Genomic DNA, 21,297 nt, shown 5'->3' with positions numbered 1-21,297 from the left:
TTTGTGGAGTAGTACAAATGCTGTATGAATCTTTTCAAGTTTTTAGATTTTTTAATAACCATTTGATTGGTTTTTAAACAAACGAGAGGCATCCTCTTGAGTGGTCAAAATAATTTCGCTGAGACCTGCTCCTTGATTATAATGCTGGAAATTTTCCTTCGTAATCAGGAAAAACATAAGTACTGTACAGTCTACGTATGTAATGGGCTGGGCCTTCGGTTCGTTATTTCGGCCCATTAATATGCATGGGCCGAGATTTTCAGCCTACCAAGAAAGCCCAAAAGTATCAGCAGGCCTTCCTCGATTTGTACCTCATGGCGCAGCCCGCGAACACCGCAAGGGTCACGCAACCGAGCCCGGCCATCATCCAGAAGAAGCGATCAAGATGCCCCTCGTCGAGGTCGTCGGGGATCCACCCCGGCCGGCCGCCGCGCGCCGTCACCCACGACACGGCCGCCACGACGAGCGAGCTCAGGTACTCCCCCGCCGCGATGGAGAGGAACGCGAACGCCGTGCACACCGTCTTCATGGCGGGCGGCGCCTGGCTGTAGAAGAAGTCCAGCTGCCCGACGGTGGCGAGCAGCTCGCCGACGCCCACCAGCACGTATTGCGGCGCCTGCCACAGCATGCTTGCCGGCTCCATCCCGGCGTGCGCCGCGTGGATGCGCATGGTCTCGACCAGCGCCGCCGCGGCCATGGCGAGCACGGCCATGGCGAGGCCGCCGCCGATCCTCAGCAGGTCGGAGATGCCCTTCTCCCTCCCGGTGAGCCTCCTCGCCGCCGGCACGAACGCGCGGTCGTACAGAGGGATCAGCACGATCGTGGTGATAATTTGGAAGGTGGCCAGGGAGGCCGGCGGGATGTGGAAGGGGCCGACGCGAGTGTCCATCGCCATGCCCTGCTCGACGAACGTCGAATTGGCCTGCCCCGTCGCGGTGTAGTAGAAGGCAACGCACGCCCACAGGGGCAGCATCCTGACGAGAATCTTGAGCTCCTCCACCTGCGTCACGATGCAAAGCCTCCATGGATTGCGCGGCGCAGCACCCGCCGCCTCCTCATCCGAAGCCGTCACGACGGCGGCCTTGTCGAAGAATCTGATCAGCCAAATGCATCTCAAGAACATGTAGCTGGAAACAAACGCCGCGCACTAGATCGATGCAACGTGAGACATGAACTGACCGGAGATCGGCGGTGTGCTCGATCCTCTGAACTCCCATCTTGGAGCAGGCGTCCTCCGGTAGCTCGTAGAGAAGGGTCACGTCGGCCGGCGGCTTGACGTTGAACTTGCAGACGGCGGCGACGACAACTTGGCAGACTCTGGTGAGCGGGCTACCGTGGGTTGTCTGAAACCTGTACGCCCGCGAGGCGGCGACAAGGCAGAAGAGGCCGACGGCGAGGACCATCGCCGGAATCCCCAAGCCCAGCGCCCACCCGTAGTGGTCTTGCACCCACACCATGCCGGTGGTGGATATCACGGACGCGCAGTTCATGGTGAATATGTACCAGTTGAAGAAGGAGCTCTTGCTCATGCGCTCCGGCGGGTCGCCGTCGTCGAACTGGTCGGCGCCGAAGGACATCAGGCACGGCCGGAGCCCACCCACCCCGAAAGAGATCATGTACAGGCCAAGGAACAAGATGATTTCTTGCGCTGAAGCCCTGGACGATGTGTCGTTGATCAGCAGCGGCAGGAGCGCTGATAGAGCCGCCATGAGCATGCCCTGCAGTGCACAGATCAGAAGATACAGCCATGAATAGCTGGAGCTGGTTTGGATGAATTCACTGCAGGATACAGTGGCTGATGATTAATTGAAGTGGAGGGGGGATCGAGTTCATCGTTGGGAGATGGGAGTGACTGACAGCGACGCCGATGCAGCAGCTGACCACCATTGTACGGTACCTTCCCCAGTAGGAGTCCGCCACGACGGCTCCGACCAGCGGCGTGAGGAAGCAGGTGGCCTGCCACGTGGACACGTTATTGGCGGCGGCGACGTTGCTCTGGCGCAGCTCGGTGGTGAGGTAGGTGACGAGGTTGAACGTGATGCCGTAGTAGGCCAGGCAGTAGCAGAACTCAGTGCCTATCCACAAGCACAAATCAATTAAGTATCTCCACAGTGGAGCAATCCCTCAGATAACCACATGAACAAGAAAATTTCTTCTTTTTTTGCAAATCAAGTACTGAGAGAACACTAGTCATCAACAAATCGGCCAGCATCAAAAGGTTGGAAAAATAATTAACAGAGCTGCAGGGATCCCTGGTTAAGATTATTACCAAGAATCGGGCGGCATGCCCTCCATCCACCAGTGAGATGCTTCAGCGCCGGCTTGCCGTCGATGCCAAGAGACCCATCCGTGGTGTATGCTTCTTCTACCTTCAGCAACCAAAATCCCCAGCCAAAGATACCCAAAATCCTTCAGCATATAGATGAGGATTAAATTGACTAGCTAGTTCAGGCAAGGCTCAATCCATGCATGCAGGGAGACTGAAGAGAAATCAAGCAAACTGCATACTTAAAATCAACATGAGACTAGCAGAGGTGTTCAGGAACAGCGATTTGTTACCTCGGGTTGTAGCAGAGCTGCTGCGTGTTCTTGCTGCTCCGTTGAGGCCATGGCTGGAGCCGATTGTGAGCTCAGGAACTAGCTAACCAGGAACTCGATAGGATGTAAAAGGTCTTACCTTATCCTACAGCAACCCAACTGTAGAAAATAAATAAAGCAACAGAAAAATAATGATTGGTCTGACTGGAACTAACAAATTTAGGTTTGAAGATTACATGCGTAATTAATTGCGCTTTTTCTTTGTATTGAATTGCTTCGCCGTTTTGATGGTTGTAGCTTCTATTTCTCCAACAAGACCGAAATCCCTTATTCCTTTTCATTTCTTTAATCATTTAGTCTCTATCAACCACCGATATATTCCGACCTATATGGTTCCATGATAATCCCCCTCGTTCCTTCTAAATCTTTTGATCGGTGTGGTACAATTTTTTTTTGAGACATCTATTGATCGATGGCTTGAAAAAACTGAATCTATCGAATAATTTTGTTAGATGTTGGATTGAAATTAAACAGCAACAAAAACAATCAAATAAAGTAGAATGTGAACAACAAGCACAAATCTTAAAGCAAATCATGGATAGAAAAATCGATTGATAGATTAAAAACTTTTAAGCTATTGCCAAATAACAAACATGTTTTTTTACCACTAAAAACATTAAAATTGTCAAGTTTTGGTGAACACAAGTAGCATAGTTATGTTTGTCTTATAATAATATGGCATATCTTAAATATTATAACTTTTAATAATAGAAGTGATAAAAGTATGTTGACACAAAGTAAATTAATTTTCACAAAACTCCATATACTTTAACATAGCAATAAAAAACTACAGATTTAAAGATGTATATCATAAAAAATATAGATTCAAGCTTTCATATCACAAAACTATAGACTCGGGCATCAAAGAACCATCTTATCGTTATGGACTTGTACTCTAAAAACTGTAGTTATTTAAAAAAATAGTGATATGGACCTATACTCTAAAAACTGTAGTTATTCAAAAAAAATCCATTAACAGTTTTGGGATATAATGTCTTAAATTATAATGTTGTCATGAATTTGATGTTAAATAGATAGATATGTAATATAAATTTCTAAATCTGTAGTATTATGTAGGATTTTAAAATTTACTCTAAAAATATATCTTGACAAAGTATTATCTGCTGGGGCCAGCTGTCCTTTTATTGTTCGGTGTACAAACGGACAATAAAAAACACTGTAGACGAAGCTTAGATGTAACACCATGACTTATTTCCCTATTTTTGACCTTTTGTGGTACGATCTTTTTCATATTACTAGAGACAAATGTCTTTGATGTGAGGGTTTGGTTCTTTTTTGGGGTTTAGCAGGTGAGATTATATTATCCATCTTGCTTTTGTCCTGCATAATGTCATAATTGACAGTGGAACTGAAGGATTCGAATTTTTTTTAATTTTTTAAACCGTTTTAATAAATAATTTTATGAAGCTGAAAATGACAATCAATAGCATGGGCGGAACTGCCCATTGGGCAACATGGGGCGACTGACCCAGCTATGGCCCGCGTTGCCCCAAGCCACTACATGCTGCCGCGCTGCAAGTCTGCAACCCAAGCAAGGAAGGCAAGCAGAAAGCAAGCAACCCACCAGGGAACAAGCAGACAAACTGTCGTACGGGATTCTGTACCAACAGGACAGTTAAATGAAGTTTTTTCTTACCATGTACTGCGCAGTTCGCCTCATTATCGCTCCGCTGCTCTCCCCCATGCCACGCTGCTCCTCCATGCTGCTTGTTGTCGCTCCTCCGCTACCCTGCATATTGGTGCTGATCTCCACCCACGTTCTCCATAGTCATCTAATTTATAAAGTTTCAATAAGTATCAATATGGTATCATCAAGTGTCAAAATTATAACACGTGTATACATGCTGAAATTAGGTGATACCTTCCGATATGATGTGATACCATAAAGTAACTACTGGTATCAAACTTTATACTGGATGATACCTAATGGTATCATATGATACCTAACGATACTAAGTGGTATCAACAAGTATCAATATGGTATCGTTCAGTATAAAAATTATAACATATGTATACATGCTGGAATTAGGTGATATCTTCCGGTATGATGTGGTACCACAAAGGAACTACTGATACCAAACTTTATACTGGATGATACCTGATGGTATCATCTAGTATCATATGATGCCTGACGATACTAAGGGATATCAACAAGTATCAATATGGTATCGTCCAGCGTAAAAATTATAACATGTGTATACATGCTGGAATTAGGTGATACCTTCTGGTATGATGTGATACCACAAAGAAACTATTGATACCAAACTTTATACCGGATGATAGCTGATAGTATTATCTGGTATCATATGGTACCTGGCGATACTAAGTGGTAACACATCCTTGCTACAGTTCACATCCTTGTTTCACCTAGAGAAGTACTACTTTTTTATACATCGATCCTAAACATGTCAGTATGAAAAATATATGTGAAAAGACCTAATACAGACATGTCAGTATGAAAAATATATGTGAAAAGACCTAACAATGTCATCTAGTAGTAGCTATTGATGGCTATAGACATGGGGCCCACCTAAACAAATATATCAAGTACTTGTATAGATATGTATGAGGCATATTGTTTCATTCCCTGTCTCGAGTTGTTCACTCTCTATAAAAAACTTAATAATGTATAGTGCAGTGAGATCTGGCAAAGAGGGGGTAGAAAACGTTCATGTTTGTTGCTGCTCTTACTCTCCTCCTTTCCACGTGTAGCAGCAGCAGCAGTAGAAGACTAAAGCCAGCGCCACCAGGAGACGCGGTCTGGAGGAGACGTGCGCGGGGACGTGCTTTTTAAGTTTTAGTAATATGTCCCGTACGCACGGGATACCGTGCTATAGTCTCCCTCTAAAATTATTAGGTAGGATGTAGGAGGGCGGCACTATGAAAGGATGCAACAATTAACGAGCAACACAAATTAATCAGCAATAAAGAGCATTCTTGGCTATGAATATAATCAAGACTAGCGTGCGTAATAGGATGCCGATGAATGGCCCAATGACTTAATATTATGATATTTGAGAATGATATTTTTAGATGACATGATTTTGAAAAGGTAAAAAAATATTTCAAGCCACGGGTGATCGAAGAATAGATTTGTAGAAGCCTTCTAGAGACCGTAAAAATGAAAGTGATTTATTTATAGTATGTCTTCTTATATATTAACCAATTTTTAAAGATATTTGACTAGTTAGCTATCAAATTATTTTTTTTTGTAAATTGATAGGTCTTTTGCTATCTTTAAGCGCATAGTGAAATATATTTAAATATATATTAGTGTACAGTGAACTATATATGATTGTAGTATTATGGCATTGATTACGTTTATTTGTCCTTATCAAATCCACCCCATCTATTTTTGTTCATGGTTCCGCCACTGATCAACAGTCATACACGTAGGCCTGGGAATCAATCTTAGACCACTCCAGTGCAGGACCTAATTCTTAGAAATGCTGGGCGTGCCAGTCAGTTTGATCCTGTAACTGACAAGATATAACATGGAAAACAGTTAACCCCGAAACCGCTATCGACCGGATAGCCAATACCGTACCAGGACCCTAGTCGATGGACTAGACAATCGGCTTTACAGGAATTTCATGATAGTGAGTATAAATGTTCTCAATCGACCGAGTCAGAAGCAGGATAAACACTAAACAAACCAACCGACCAATTAGTCTTAAAAGATCGGACCCAACCGGGACAGTCTTAAGATTAACCAGCCGATCGGACTGATTCAGCGCTTATCCCACGTAAAATCGACGGCCGATAGGAGACTAAGTGTGGAATTTAAATATGAACTAGAATGCTATACTAATTACCAGCATAAAAGAATAATAATCAACAACATACATGCTCACACAAGATCTAGAAGATCGAACCTAATCGAGACAATAGAGATCTAAATATAACCGTATGTGAAATCAATTAGTCATTGTAGCATGCGAGCAACAAGATAGCAAACCAGCGCAATCTATCAATTAATCCACTAAACTCAACCGATTGGACAGATCTCTTATAAACAGATCGCGCCAAATATACATAGATCAGACCTAACCGAGACAGTATGTAATCCAATACGATATAATCATAGAAATATGAAGATCGATGAGCTTAATGAACCTACCAGCAGATTACTTAAGATAATGTTGGCTTGAATTCCAACGGTAAGCCCTCGTGAGGCCCCGATCTAATCTGATAGCACAAACCCAGCAAGCCAGATTGATCGGATCAAACCAAGACAGAATCAGGTCAACCGGAACCATGCTAGCAGTTTAAACAGAAGAACTTATGAGGACTTGATCAAGAACTAATACTACTTTAAACCAGAGCAGATCAAAGCAATACTAGACCTCAACCCGCCGATCACCCAGGTAGGAGATCGGACTTAACCGAGACAGTCCTGTTCTAGTTGATCAACAGGTTTTGACAAACAAGAACTCACATTGCGAAGCTGACAAACCTCGCGCCGAAAGCTCAAGCAAGTCGAAGGTTTTGGAGGCGATGCACCGAGTTTAATTGATCTGAACATAATTTACAAGAACCCCGGGCACACATATTTATAACCCCGGGTGTTAAGTAACCTACCCGGATAAGAATCCGTTCCTAACTAACTTGTAGTGTTCAGATTCTAATTAAATATAAAATCCTAAACAGACTCTAAGCTAAAGCCTAATTACTCAACATAGACTCACAGCCAACACCGAATCTATCCCTAAGCTTTGGGCCCAATCGGACTCCAGTTTCTGTCCGATTCGGACTCCATCGGCTACATCTCTGTCGTTTCTAGATTTTTCCCTCCAGCTGATTCACCTTTCCTATCCGATTCGGTCTCTAACTGTGTTTCAATCCATAATAGCTATTTACCAAAATCTGACGTTAACAATTACTAAGTCTCCGAGGAAAATATTTTCACCCTATGAACCTTTTGGCCACACCATCATTATTGGCGTGGCCAAACGACTTGCCACGCCATTGTCGGTGGCATGGCAGTATTGTTTTGCCACACCACTGACAATGACGTGGCAAGACTGCCACGTCATTCCATGCCGATTTTACGGCGTGGCAGCGATGTCTTGCTACGCCACCAACACTGGCGTGGCCAAAAGGTTCAGTTTTGAAAATATTTTGCCGAGTGGTTTAGTAATAATAGTATTTGCTAAAAATGTTTATTTAATAAAATTTTTTCGAAGGATTTCTGCAAATAACCCACGTGCTGAACTATCATCATGGGCATCACCACTTCATTCCGCATAGCACGCCGTCTGAAGGGGCGTTGTACCATTCAGACAGCAGCGAAGAAGAAATGGGAGCAATCCGGTACAACATTTCGTTTAATTTGGGTAGAACGTTGTTATCCAAATATGTTGTATTTTTTATACTGACTTCGTTAACTTTTTATATTCAGATCATTTATCTTATTTAAAAATTTTATGCAATGCATGCAAAATTATAACTTATACTTAAAAGTTTCTATAATAATAAATTAATTATAATAAAAATAATTATTTAACTTTTTTAATAAAACGAATGGTCAGGCGTAAACAGAAAAGTCAATGGTGTCGTATAAGAAAATACCGAGGAAGTAGTGCATAATTATGTTCTCTCTCTTTCAATTAAACGGGATCAAACAATGTCGAGAAAATCGCAGAATTACCATTTAAAAGAATGGATTCACTATAAGACCATTAATAAAATAGGCTTCGCTGAAATACCATTACACTTTACTACTTTGTAATTTCACTTATTTAAAACTTAAATTTAATGTTAAATTTTATTTTTTTACCATATTTTATTTTTTTAGCATTTGCTACTAGATCACTCCATATATAAAAGTTTTATCTATAAATTAATTTTTACGTCTATTACTAGAAGGATATATTTTGCAAATTGAAATAGAAAAAAATAACCTATACTGCCCTTAGTATCCGCTGGCCGCTGCTACTGTTGGCACCGCACCATCTCGAAGCTGATACTTTCCGGCGAACCGTGGAGCAAACACCTCACCTCCTCGATCTCTACGGCGTCCTGCGTCCATGGATGCTGGTGCAGGCGCCGCAGTCCGCCCAGCCTCTCGGCGACCTCCTTCATCGTCGGCCTGTCACTGCCGCACATCTGCAGGCACTCCAGAGCCAACTGCGTGATCTCCTCCAGCAGCTCACCTCTCGCCTCGCTCTTCACCTGCTCGTCCACTATCTCCTCCACTCTCTTCTCCCTCATGGCGGCCACGAACCTCGCCGACAGACTCCTCTCCTCCTCCGGCCCATCGAGGCAGAGCGGCTTCTTGCCGGTGAGCAGTTCGAGCAGGACGACGCCGAAGCTGTACACGTCGCTCTTCTCCGTCAGCTGGCACGTCTGCATGTACTCCGGGTCGAGGTAGCCGCACGTCCCCTGCACCATGGTCACCAGCTGGGCCTCGTCGGTGGGAGCCAGGATGGAGGCGCCGAAGTCGGACACCTTCGCCATGAAGCTCTCATCGAGGAGGATGTTGGTGGACTTGACGTCGCCGTGGAGGATCGGCGGCGACGCGAAGGAGTGCAGGTAGGCGAGTGACTCAGCCGACTCGTGGGCGATCCGGAGGCGGGTGGCGAAGGAGACGACGGCGCCATGGATGAGCTGGTACAAGGTGCCATTGGGGACGTACTCATAGACCAGCATGGGGACATCGACCTCGAGGCAACAGCCGAGCAGCTTGACGATGTTCTTGTGGTTGACCTGGGAGAGGATGAGCATCTCCTTGCCGAACTCCTTATTGCTCGTCTCGTCCATCACCTTGCACCGCTTGATCGCGACGAGGAGGTCGCCACCACCGGCGGTGGGCACCCTGCCCTTGTAGACGGTGGCGTGGCCGCCGCAGCCGAGGACGTTGCTGTCGTCGAAGCCGTTGGTCGCGTTGTCGAGCTGCTCCTCGGTGTAGATGGTGAAGGCGTTGCCCTGCCTTGAGCTCAGCTCCTCGTACAGAAGCAGGCCGCCATGTCGCTCGAAGTACTTGCGCTTGACGTCAGCGAGTGCTCGCCGCTGGCGCACCAGGTATGTGATCAGCATGCTTATCACGCCGATGACGAGGCCACCGCTAACTCCTGTTTAAGTACGACATCACAGTTGACACTAATTCATATGAGCACAAACGAAATGACTTATTTTTAATTAAAAATAATTGGTTGGTAAAATTTTAAATATAAGCAAAAGCGAAATGACTTATTAATGATTAAAACATAATTTGTAGGTAAACATTTTCTATATATGTTCTCAGTAATGTAAAACAAAGACCGAAAGATAAATTATAAAAAAAATCCTAAAATTGACTCTAAATTTAATTTCTAAAATTCAAATTTTGGGGCTTATAAGTATAAGCATAGGTGAAAATATTGAAGCTTAGCATCAGGAGTTGGGTGAAGATGGGTAGCAGATGGAAAGTGGGAAATGGGAAGAAGGTTCTTTTCTGGGAAGATTGGTGGTGCAAGAACTGTCCTCTGAAAATCTATTTCTTTTCTCTGTATAGAATCTGCAATCAGCAGAACTGCTTTGTGCGGGATATTGCAAGAAATGGGACTGATGGTCTAACTTTCAGGAGAGCTTTTAGTGCTATGGAGTTAGAGAGTTGGAAAGATTTGTGTGAGATGATCAATAATATACAGGTTAACAATGAAGATGACACCCTACAGTGGGATCTGGATGGCAAAAAGAGTTATACTTCTAGCTCAATGTACAGTTTGCTTTCTTTTGGGGGGGTTAAAGATGTTAAGATGAACTTGATGTGGAAAGCTCCTATACCTTTAAAAATAAAACACTTTATCTGGCTAGTGGCTAGAGGTGGAATTCAGGCTGCCGCGGTCTTGAAAAGTAAGAATTGGGAGGGGGGTTCAGAGTTTTGTGTCCTGTGTGGGGAGGTGGAATCTGTCAATCATTTGATGTTTACCTATATAATTGCTAAGTTTGTATGGTGTGTTTGCAAAGATGTTTTTAGCTGGTCTCTTCCCCCAAATAATTTAGAGATGTTGCTACACCTTAGTTTAGATGGTTTTTTTCTAATATTCATTGTAAAGCTATGTGGATGATTCTAGGAGCCTTTTGCTGGACAATATGGCTTACTAGAAATGAGATGATTTTTAGAGCTAAAACGGTTAATTCTCCTTGTTTACTCATTTACAGGGTCGTCTCTCTTTTGACACAATGGTGCGCTCTGGCGAAAGAAGAGGAAGAGAAGAAGATGATAGATCTCAAAGAAAAGATCCTTAATCGAGCTAGACAACTTAAACGAGGTTGTTAGCTGGTCTCTTTTTTGTTTCTGTTGCTCTTAGGTTTCGCAAAAAGTGCTGTTTTGTTAGAAGTGTGGCTCCTTAGTTGAGGTCTCTTTGTTTTGGTGAATGCTTCTTTGTAAGCTGGTATTCCTAGCAGACCGTTCCACTTTGCTTTATGAAAAGTAGCGCTGAAAAGCCTTTTCTCTAAAAAAAAAAATTTCTCTTTCTTATATCTCTGACTTTTTTAAGTGCTAGATCTCAATATCTAACTCATGTATGCATTTTTTTTCTTGTGCTGGATCAAACAATGTCCTAACATAATTTTTGCAAAGAAAAAAATGCTTTGATGTTCATCCTTACCACAGAAAACATACCACAATTTATATGGATTAAGTTTATAAATTATTTTTTAATAAACGTTATCAAGAAATCTAAAAAATATCACACAGCGTGATAAGAACAAACCTAAGTTCGTTTAGAAAATATAAAATTAAAAAATAGCAAAAGAAAAACTATTCCCTTTTTGTCCTTTTGTTCCATTGTTAATTTTATATCTCACGAAAGAAGTTGAGTTTACTCTTGGAACTTTGCATGGTTGTCTAATTATACTTTAGCTATATTATTGATTTTTTTTTCACTTTTTAAAGAGATTATCTTTCTATTGTGCATATTTGGTGTAAGTTTAATTGGATGATAGAAATAAAAAGGTCAAACAAAATAACCAAACTTACTAGTTATATGCACATGCACTATAACAGACTTATTTTTTTTAACCAACCTTTTTGTTTTGTTTTTCTTTTGAATGAACCGGGTTGGGGTGTTTGTACGCCCAAGGTGAGTGGGAGGGATTGAGGAGGACGGCCGTGATTTTATAGTAAACTAACATGGTGGTCCGCACATATTGTGCGGCTGGGTCGTTATAAATTATATGATACATGTAGTTTATTTCTGATATTGATTGTCTTTTATTTTTTTATTTGAATTTCAGAGTTTTCTAATTGTATTTCTACGGGCAACCTCGTTTTGCTTTTTTATTTTTCAATTCTCAATTTGTAATTATATTTGTATTCTAAACATTACCTCTATATAAACTCTTTTCTACATAATATTTATTTTCAATTCAAATTTACATACTTCTAAATTGGATTTATATTGATACATCAATTCTTTCTTCTAGTTTTACTTATTTTTAATTAGAATGTTAGATGTTTCCAAATTGCACTTATAGATGGACTCTTCACTCAATATTAATTATTTTCTAAATTCTAGTCCAAATTTTGAATTTGTTTTAAATTGTATTTACACATGAACTCTTTTTTTACTTTTATTTATTTTTAATTCTAAACTTGTATTTCTAATAGGGTTCGATTTTTTGATTAATATGGGATTTTCTAGTCAATGAGAAGCTTCCAACATGCTAATTTATTGATGAAGCAGATTTTGGACAGAAGATTACCATCTTTTCTGTTGTGCTTTTTTTTTGCTGAAGTTGGTGTGCTAGTTTGTTGAAGAAGCGGATGCGGTGAGAAGATATCTAATGCACTACTTAGTGGTGTCAAAAGATCTGTGATTACTTCGTTTACTTGTGTTTTGCTAGGGGTATGCATGATTTTCGTGTACGACCGAGAAAACCAATAAATCAGTTACCAACATGGGTGCTACAGCCATATATGAGTACGATTGTGATTGGATTATGCATGATTTCTATTGTTTCTGTCTCATATGGTTGCAATAAAATTTCCTTGTCCGATTCCACAGAAAACATGATCTTTTCTTTTTTTTTCCCTCTTATTATTTTCACGTCCGATTCCATCTTATTCCAAAAAGGCATGTTCTATTTTTTTTCTTATAGAAACTATTTTTTTTGCTTTGTCCGATTCAAAGGCACGTTCTTTTCCTTTTTTATAGAAACCTATTTTCTTTGTTATCTTTTCTTTTTTTCTACTATTTTCCTTGGATTAATGTGGGATTTTCTAGCCAGCGAGAGTGAACATGGTGGCTCCTTTTTCTAGTACTTCATTTATATTATAGATAGAGATATTATCTTGCATGCAAATTGGAGAAGATAATGAAGGGACATGCATGCACAATTGCATTTTCTACATATATTGTAAATTAGGGAATATCTCTAACATATACCGATAATTATGATCACCGAGACCGAGAGGGAAGACCGTTTCTTGTCTGGTTCACAGATCAATACTCCATTTTTGTTGGTTTTGTACTCCCCTTCTGGGCATGAGCAATTGTATCCGCCTGGAAAGTTGGTACAAATCATCCCCACCGGACACCCTTGGTTTTTAGGGCTGCATTCATCTATATCTGCATGAAATGAAATTTGAATTCACTCAAATTTAGATAAGCAAATATCAGAAGTCCGACGTTTTTCTTTTCAAATATTGGATGTTATAGTTTGAATAGATAGAAAAATCTTTCCCCAAGAGGCCCAGCCCATTGCTTTCCCAGTCTTCCCTCTTATTTCACGGTTTATCTTCAACACCATCATCATTCACTACAAGCCAATACTTTTCAACCATACGGTCTTATTTAGTAGTATAGTTATAGAGCCAGTTGAACTATAGAACCCAGCGGCAAAGAATATTTTTTTTATGTTTGACCATTTTTACATATATTTTTAATGACCGATAGTTGGCACCAATATAGTGGTGGATCTTGGGTAATCCCTTCGAACCTCTATTCATTTTCATGGTCACCCATCACTGGGCATTAAGCCCTACTCTATTTAAACCCTCTAGTACCCTTCCTCTAAATCACAGAATTATCAAACAATTGCTTGACCGGCACTACATCCTCGTAGTGGATGGAATAGGAGCAGGAGGAAGAGGAAGAGGAAGAGGAAGGGATCAGATCCACTAAATTCATTCTTTGTTTTTTTTCTTTCTTTGAGATGGTTAGATTAGAAGTTATTGTATCTAATTTTCTAAGAATAATTGAGCTTATTTTATCTGAAAAAAAATTAATGGATTGAACAAGGTGCATGACGAGAAATTTTGGGTACCAAAAAGGCACACTTCCTAATTGCCGTACGCATGCTGTGTTTTTGTGTCGGGGAGATAAAACGCCACACACATGTACGATCAAAACGTCACTTGGGGCCTATGTACATGTTGCCAAAACTTTTAACCCTGTTTCGGAACTTTCAGCTCCAATTCGAAACATTCAACCTCAGCGATTATTTTAAAACTTTCAATTCAAATTTGAAATACTCAGAATTAAAATTTTCAATTATGATTATTTGAATCTTTTACCTTATATTCAAAATTTTAAACTCAAGTATTATTTATTATTGTAAGCGAATGATGGTTGTGCGGCGCTCGCAGCGCAATAGTTAGGGGGTGATCGTTTCACTTTTTAAGGAGAAACACCAAATAATATATTTTTAAATAAAAATAATTTATGAATAGAACTTTTATATATACGTTCTTAGCGATCTAAAAGCCTGAAAATAAACTACGATGAAAAAACATCAAAAATATATTTCAAATTTAAGGTTGTAAATTTAAACTTTGGCTTATAAGAGAATCAGAAGCAAAAGATCGATGCTATTCTTAATCATCTCGTTTTCTTGCGCCTACTAGGTGTACCGCAAAAGAATTACTACGAAACTCATCAGATCTTGACCAGAGTCACCAGGCAAATTTTGGATGTAGATCAGGCTGGATTGATTTCTTATTATTAAACAAAATTCTAAGCTCTATATATGTATATGTAGAGGACGTACATACCTATGCATCCGTTGCGGAGGTAGGGGTTGCCGGTGTACCCATGCGAGCAGTTGCACACGTAGCCGGGGCCATCAACGGCGTCGACGCAGACGCTGTGATCGCTGGCGCACGCGTAGCCGCCGCTCGCCTGAGCCTCCTTGCACGCTCGTTGCCCACCACGAAGTTGAGCACGAGCGGAACCGTGCCGTTGTTCTTGCGGTAGAACTTGTCCGTCGTCGCGTAGGCCACCTCGAAGCTGAAGCTTGCCGCCTCCATCAGCGCGGCGTAGATGCACCGGTTGACCGGCGTGCCGTCGGTCAGTTTGCCCATGGCGAGCAGGTAGGAGCTAAGACCCTTGGTGATGACCGTCTCGCAGCAACCTGTGTTGGAGCAGGAGCCACTCCTGATGCTCTTGTTGCCGTAGCACACGGATATGCAGCCGCTCATGACCTCTTCGTCGACTCCGGACGCACGGCCTGTCAGGAGGACGAGGCCGCTGCAGCCCACGGCGAAGAACCGGTTGTCCTCGTCGGAGAAGCGGTACGGCAGCGCCGTCGCGTTGAGGCCCGCCCACGAGGTGTTCACTAGCTTGCCGGTCCGTTCGTCCAGGCACTGCGACGCGATGGCGTTCGTCGTCCGGATCTTGCCGTGCCCCAGGTCGACGCCGAGCAGCTTCACCGTCTGCTCCGCGGTGCCGAGGCGGAGCAGCGGGGTGCCGCGGACGCACTCGACGCTGAAGCCGTCCGACAGCGAGCAGTTTGGCCCGATGCCGAACGGGAACTCGACGTGCACGCCGCCGCATGTCGTCGGGCACCCCAGCGGCGGCGGCGGCGCCACCGCCGCTACCGTCGCGAGCTGGAGAGCAAGCACAGCTACGCCGAGGAAGAGCGTCATGGACGTTGACTAATTATTCGCGTATGTTAATTATGCTAAACTGGTTAAGTACTCTCTCTATATACACCCGTTGATACCAGCGCAACATTTGCTCCTTAGTTTGTGTTTGATAGTTCGGTGACCGTTCTTGTTGAATGATGAAATTAACGACAGTGAGCTTACTCTCTCAGTCTTAAGATAACAAACTTATATGTCACATCTACTAGTTGAACGTAAGTTTGTATATTTTAAAACAAAGATAACAGATCTTTTTTGGTGAAATTTTACTTTATAGACTTTGATACGAGAATTTCTCGTATTCAGTAGTACTAATACTTAAGCGGTGACTTCATTAATTATCATTGATCTGACAATCTCATGCGCATATATATTTTATCTGACAATTTCAAGAGCTCTCCTTTGTTAATTTGTCCTAAATGGGCGTTGACCGAGCCAAGTCGTCGTATATATATAGTTTGTTCTGGCGTGTCAACGACCGTGTACGTTCCAATGTGCTTAAAATCGTGTCAATGTGCCGCACTGGATGTTTATCACTACTCAGTACTCACTAGGAGATGTGTATTATTTAAAGAGCTTTTTTACCATTCTTAAAAAATACCTCAAGTTATTAAGACCATCTTTGAAAAAATACCTGGTACCATACTTTTTACACTAAAAAGGATAATACCTTGAGATACTTTTTTAAGGATGGTAAAAAAGCTCTACACTAAAAAAAGGTGATACCTTGAGGTATTTTTTCAAGGATGGTAAAAAAAATTTTTATTTAAAAGTTACAACTTTTATTTAAAAAAACTTTTATAAAAGGGTGATAATCCAGTTTAAATTTATAAAAAATATAGCAACATCTACAACACTAAATTAGTTTTATTAAATACAAAACTAAATGTAGTGTGAGAGTATATTTGTTTATTATTATAGTTTTTGCTATATTTTTCTATAATTTTAGTTAGTTTTATAGAAATTTGACTTTGAAAAAACATTAAAATATCTTTAACATGAAACAGAGGGAGCATAGTAACTTACCCACTTGCAAGCTAGAAACAGGCTATATACAGTATGATTTATCAGTTGTCCGTTCTTTGAGTAATCTGTGGCTTTAAAGGCGAGGTCGTCCATCCTATTTTCTAATGCACTTTAAAATTGAAACCCACTAACGATTTCTAAAGAAACAAAATTGAAACCCACTGGCCGCATAGTCCATGATGTTTGTAGAACCTAAAACAGGGGCTACATAGACGAAATTAATCAGAGAACAAACCACTCTCGGAAAATATTGCTATCATTGATACCAGTAAAGATTATTATAAAGAATTTACCATTCCCGTACTGAGATTGTATCACCGTATCTTGATTCTCTGCTTTTCATATTGTGCCCAGCATGCCACTGCACATGAGAGCCAACAGAACTCGGATAAATGGAACATCCAGAAACAAAAAAAAAGAAGACCAAATGCACATTGCCAAATCTTGAACAACTTCTCGAATGATCCATTTCCATCTTACTCGCAAAGTTAGCACATCTACATGATCCGTTGCAAGGGCATTTAGCCAATAGTATGAAAAATCAAAGAGCAAATCATGGCAGCGTCAACACAATCCCTTGTACGGCTTCCCTGTCAATACAGCGGTGAGACATGCTAACCCTTTTCAGCATTGACTTGGGAAGTTGGGATTAAGCATGCCGGAGAAGTACATGATCTCATCGATTCAGCAGAACCGCTTCTAAGGATTATCTTACAAAACCACATCAACCTAATTAATCCACCATTAGCACATGTAGATCATTGTAGCATTTATGACTAATCATGAACTAATTAGGCTTAAAAGATTCGTCCCACGATTTTTTTCCTAAATGTACAATTAGTTTTATTTTCATCAGTGTTTAATGCTTTAATTATGTGTCCAAAAATTTCATGTGATGTTTACGGAAAAACTTTTTAGGAACTAAACATGTATGAATAGTAGGAGAGCTTGACCAAACTATACGTGCATTAATAATGAAATTGATTGGGGACCAACTTGAGGTCTTCTCCCTTTTAGCCTTCTGTCACGCCTAAGTTGTGTCTGTGAATGTGGGTCTCCCAGTAGGAAAGCATTTCCAAACAAAAAATGGTCTGGGAGGAATATTGAGACTTAACTGAACCTAATGGCTCTTATGTAATGATGATGTGGAAGCATAAGGTGAAAGATTAAAAAAAAACTGCATTTCATATTATGACTTTGTAAGATATTCTGGTTTTCTTTAAATTAATATGGACATGAATTAAAAATCTAAACACATACTCATTGGTATATGAATATATCTAGATAAAGTTAAACATCTTATAATTTTTTTAAGAGTAAAGTATATGGCTGGTCCTTAAACTTATGGCGCAGTAACAGTTAGGTCTATAAACTTAGAAAATATACGTTTAGTTCTATGAACTTGTTTTAATGTACCATCCAGGTCCATGAACTCGTTTTAATATATTATCTAGGTCCATGATTTTAGACATTAAAACGAGTTCATGAACCTAAACGTACATTTTCTAAGTTTATAGACCTAAGTGATACCGCGACACAAGTTTAAGAACCGACCATGTACTTTACTATTTTTTTAAGCCCCAATGAGGTGACTTTTTTTATTAAGAAGAGAAATAATTATAAGTTACATAGCGCTGTGTGCAAGATACATCAAGAGCAGAGGGAGGAACAGTTTTTAACACACAGGTGTAGATACACCCATGTACTTACATGTCATCTAAATAGTCATAAAAAATATGAAAAAATTTGAGGGGGAGGGGTGTGATACTGTGATGACTAGCCTCAGCACCGCTGTGCTCAATTTTGTTCTAAGTTACATGCGTGTTTTCGCCGCCTACCCTAAGGATGTATGATAGGTGTTAAACATTTTATAATATGAAACTGAGTATTAATCAATATACAATTCTTCTATTTTTCAGTTTCTAATCATATACGTACTGTGTATTTTGGACTAATATCTTCAATGTAAATATATATGGTCCATATGCATCCGACAGAACTGCAAGTTGCAACCATCCCAAATAAGACATGAAAAATCAACAGTCCTTCCTTGATTTGTACCTCATGACGCAGCTCGCAAACGCCACAAGATTCAGACAACCGAGGCCAGCCATCATCCAGAAGAAGCGATCAAGGTGCCCCTCGTTGAGGTCGTCGGGGATCCACCCTGGACGGCCGCCTGTCGTCGTCGCCCACGACACGGCCGTCACGACGAGGGAGCTCAGGTAGTCGCCCGCCGCGACGGCGAGGAGCCCGAGCGCCGTGCACACCGTCTTCATGGCGGGCGGCGCCTGGCTGTAGAAGAAGTCCAGCTGCCCGATGGTGGTGAGCAGCTCGCCGACGCCCACGAGCACGAACTGCGGTGCCTGCCAGAGGATGCTGGTGGGCTCCATCCCCGCCTGCGCCGCACGGGCGCGCTTCGTCTCGACCATCGCCGCGGCGGCCATGGCGAGCGCGACCATGGCGAGGCCTGCGCCGATCCTCAGTAGCTCTGAGATGCCTTTCTCCCTCCCGGTGAGCCTCCTGGCAGCCGGCACGAACGCGCGGTCGTAGAGAGGGATCAGCGTGATGGTGGTGAGCATTTGGAAGGTGACCAGCGAGGCCGGCGGGACTCGGAGGGAGACGACGTGGGTGTTCATCGCCATGCCCTGCTCGACGAACGTCGAATTGACCTGCGCCGTCCCGGTGTAGAAGAAGGCAATGCACGCCCACAGGGGCAGCATCCGGACGAGAATCTTGAGCTCTTCCACCTGCGTCACGACGCAAAGCCTCCATGGATTGCACGGCGCAGTGCCCGCCGCCTCCTCATCAGACGCCGTCACGACGGCGGCCTTGTCGAAGAACCTGATCAGCAGATGCATCTCTCAAGAATCGATTTGCCGAGTACACTGAGCGCGCGAGAAGAGATATGGGAGACAAGAACTAACCGGAGATCGGAGGTGTGCTCGATCCTCTGAACTCCTTTCATGACGGAGGCGTCCTCCGGTAGCTCGTAGAGAAGGGCCATGTCGGCCGGCAGCGCGACGTTGAACTTGCAGACGGCGGCGACGACGACCTGGCAGACTCTGGTGAGCGGGCTACCACGGTTTCTCTGAAACCTGTACGCCCGCGACGCGGCGACCAGGCAAGAGAGCCCGACGGAGAGGACCATCGCCGGAATCGCCAAGCCCAGTGCCCACCCGTAGTGGTCCTGCACCCACACCATGCCGGAGGTGGAGATCACGGACCCGCAGTTCAGGGTGAACATGTACCAGTTGAAGAAGGAGCCCTTGCTCATGCGCTCCGACGGGTCGCCGGCGTCGAACTGGTCGGCGCCGAAGGACATCAGGCACGGCCGGAGCCCACCCACCCCGAAGGCAAGCATGTACAGGCCAAGAAACAAGATGAACTCTTGAACTGGAGTAGATATCTCCTCCATCAGGAGCGGCAGAAGCGCCGAGAGAGCCGCCATGAGCATGCCCTGCGTCAAGCAGAGAGATACCAAGCTTGAGCTGAATTCATGGCAGGCCGGACACAGTGACTGCTTGAAGCTGTGAGTTGGTCGTGACTAACAGCGACGCCGACGCAGCAGCCGACGACCATGGTCCGGTACCTTCCCCAGTAGGAGTCCGCCACGACGGCTCCGGCCAGCGGCGTGAGGAAGCAGGTGGCCTGCCACGTGGACACGTTCTTGGCCGCGGCGACATTGCTCTGGTGCAGCACGGTGGTGAGGTAGGTGACGAGGTTGTACATGATGCCATAGTAGGCCAAGCAGTAGCAGAACTCGGTGCCTATCCGGAAACAGAATAAGCATCGGCTCAGTGCAGGAATCACTCAGACAACCAGATGAACAAAAAATTCCTTTTTTTTTCTCAAGAACACAAGAAGAGAACATTGATCGCAAAAAATTTGCCAGCACAAAAAGATTAGCAAATATAATCAACAGAGCTGCAGGGATCTGCAATAATTCTCTAATCAAGTGTACCAATAATGAACCGGCATGCCCTCCATCCACCGGTGCGATGCTTCAGCGCCGGGTTGCCGTCGATGTCAAGAGACCCATCCGTGGTGTATGCTTCTCCTACCTGCAGCAACCAAAAATTGCACGGTTCAGGCAAGTCCCAGCTCCCGATTCTTGCAGCCATGAAGGGAAGCTGAAGAGAAACCAAACAGATTGGACGGCGAAAATTGAAGCGAGAATTGCAGAGGCGTTTAGGAACAGCGAGACCTTGGGCTGGAGCAGCGCCACTGCGTGTTCTTGCTGCTCGCTGGAGGCCATGGCGAGAGCCGGCAGGGAGCTCGCCAACTGACTGGGTTGTCTGGTACTGACGCCCACTACTCTATCACTCAATCATAAACCACACAAAGAAAAGATTCGCTCTGCCAAAAAAAAAATCATGTTTTGGTGTAGGGATAGTAAATATATTATATGGTTCTGTTAGAAATAAAGGCACAAACGAGACACGAATTTAACGTGGAAAACTCTTGCGGAAAAAACCACGGGCGCTAACCGGCAATAATCATTATGAGGATATGATTACAATGCAGGGGAAACAATGAGAACTCTACTCTTTCCGTGCAAACTACAAGTGTATATATAACGGGAAAATCTAAGAGTCCTAGTAGAATTAGGCGAAAGAATCCTATTAGGAAACTAATCCGACTCCTAGTAGAAACAACTGGGAGAAACCTACTAGGAAACTAATCCGGATATAATTCCAGTTACAATTCGGATCACATATTTAACAATCTCCACCTTGAGACGAATTTCCTCTTGTAGCATCAAAATCATCAATCACCAATATACACCTCACAGGTTAAAT

At 43.0% G+C, this 21,297-nt stretch overlaps 2 protein-coding genes and 1 pseudogene across 4 annotated transcripts; all 3 read right to left on the bottom strand.

The window, feature by feature from the left end:
* On the bottom strand, window positions 1-2,808 carry LOC102713470 (protein NRT1/ PTR FAMILY 8.3-like). The gene is made up of 6 exons (XM_006656401.3): window positions 2,775-2,808; window positions 2,560-2,697; window positions 2,270-2,369; window positions 1,858-2,075; window positions 1,180-1,718; window positions 1-1,094 (listed from the first exon to the last, which is right to left on the bottom strand). The coding sequence occupies exons 2-6, from the start codon at window positions 2,608-2,610 to the stop codon at window positions 287-289; spliced, it is 1,716 nt and encodes a 571-aa protein (XP_006656464.1). The 5' UTR covers window positions 2,611-2,697; window positions 2,775-2,808; the 3' UTR covers window positions 1-286.
* Window positions 2,809-8,553: 5,745 nt separating this feature from the next.
* LOC102710507 lies at window positions 8,554-15,472 on the bottom strand (annotated as a pseudogene).
* Window positions 15,473-16,517: 1,045 nt separating this feature from the next.
* On the bottom strand, window positions 16,518-20,833 carry LOC102713191 (protein NRT1/ PTR FAMILY 8.3-like). 3 transcript variants are annotated; one of them, XM_015838784.2, is made up of 7 exons: window positions 20,703-20,833; window positions 20,460-20,559; window positions 20,048-20,265; window positions 19,423-19,955; window positions 18,557-19,339; window positions 16,789-16,856; window positions 16,518-16,699 (listed from the first exon to the last, which is right to left on the bottom strand). In XM_015838784.2, the coding sequence occupies exons 1-6, from the start codon at window positions 20,751-20,753 to the stop codon at window positions 16,835-16,837; spliced, it is 1,707 nt and encodes a 568-aa protein (XP_015694270.2). In that variant the 5' UTR covers window positions 20,754-20,833; the 3' UTR covers window positions 16,518-16,699; window positions 16,789-16,834. The 3 variants fall into 3 exon arrangements, with proteins under 3 accessions (XP_015694270.2, XP_015694269.2, XP_006656463.2); XM_015838783.2 differs by having other exon boundaries at window positions 16,518-16,856; window positions 20,703-20,832; XM_006656400.3 differs by lacking the exons at window positions 16,518-16,699; window positions 16,789-16,856 and having other exon boundaries at window positions 18,135-19,339; window positions 20,703-20,824.
* Window positions 20,834-21,297: the final 464 nt, after the last annotated feature.

Source organism: Oryza brachyantha, chromosome 6 (genome assembly GCF_000231095.2).
Source record: "Oryza brachyantha chromosome 6, ObraRS2, whole genome shotgun sequence".
NCBI lineage: Eukaryota > Viridiplantae > Streptophyta > Magnoliopsida > Poales > Poaceae > Oryza > Oryza brachyantha.
The sequence above is the reverse complement of the archived record's forward strand: the minus strand, read 5'-3'. Positions and strand labels throughout refer to the sequence as shown.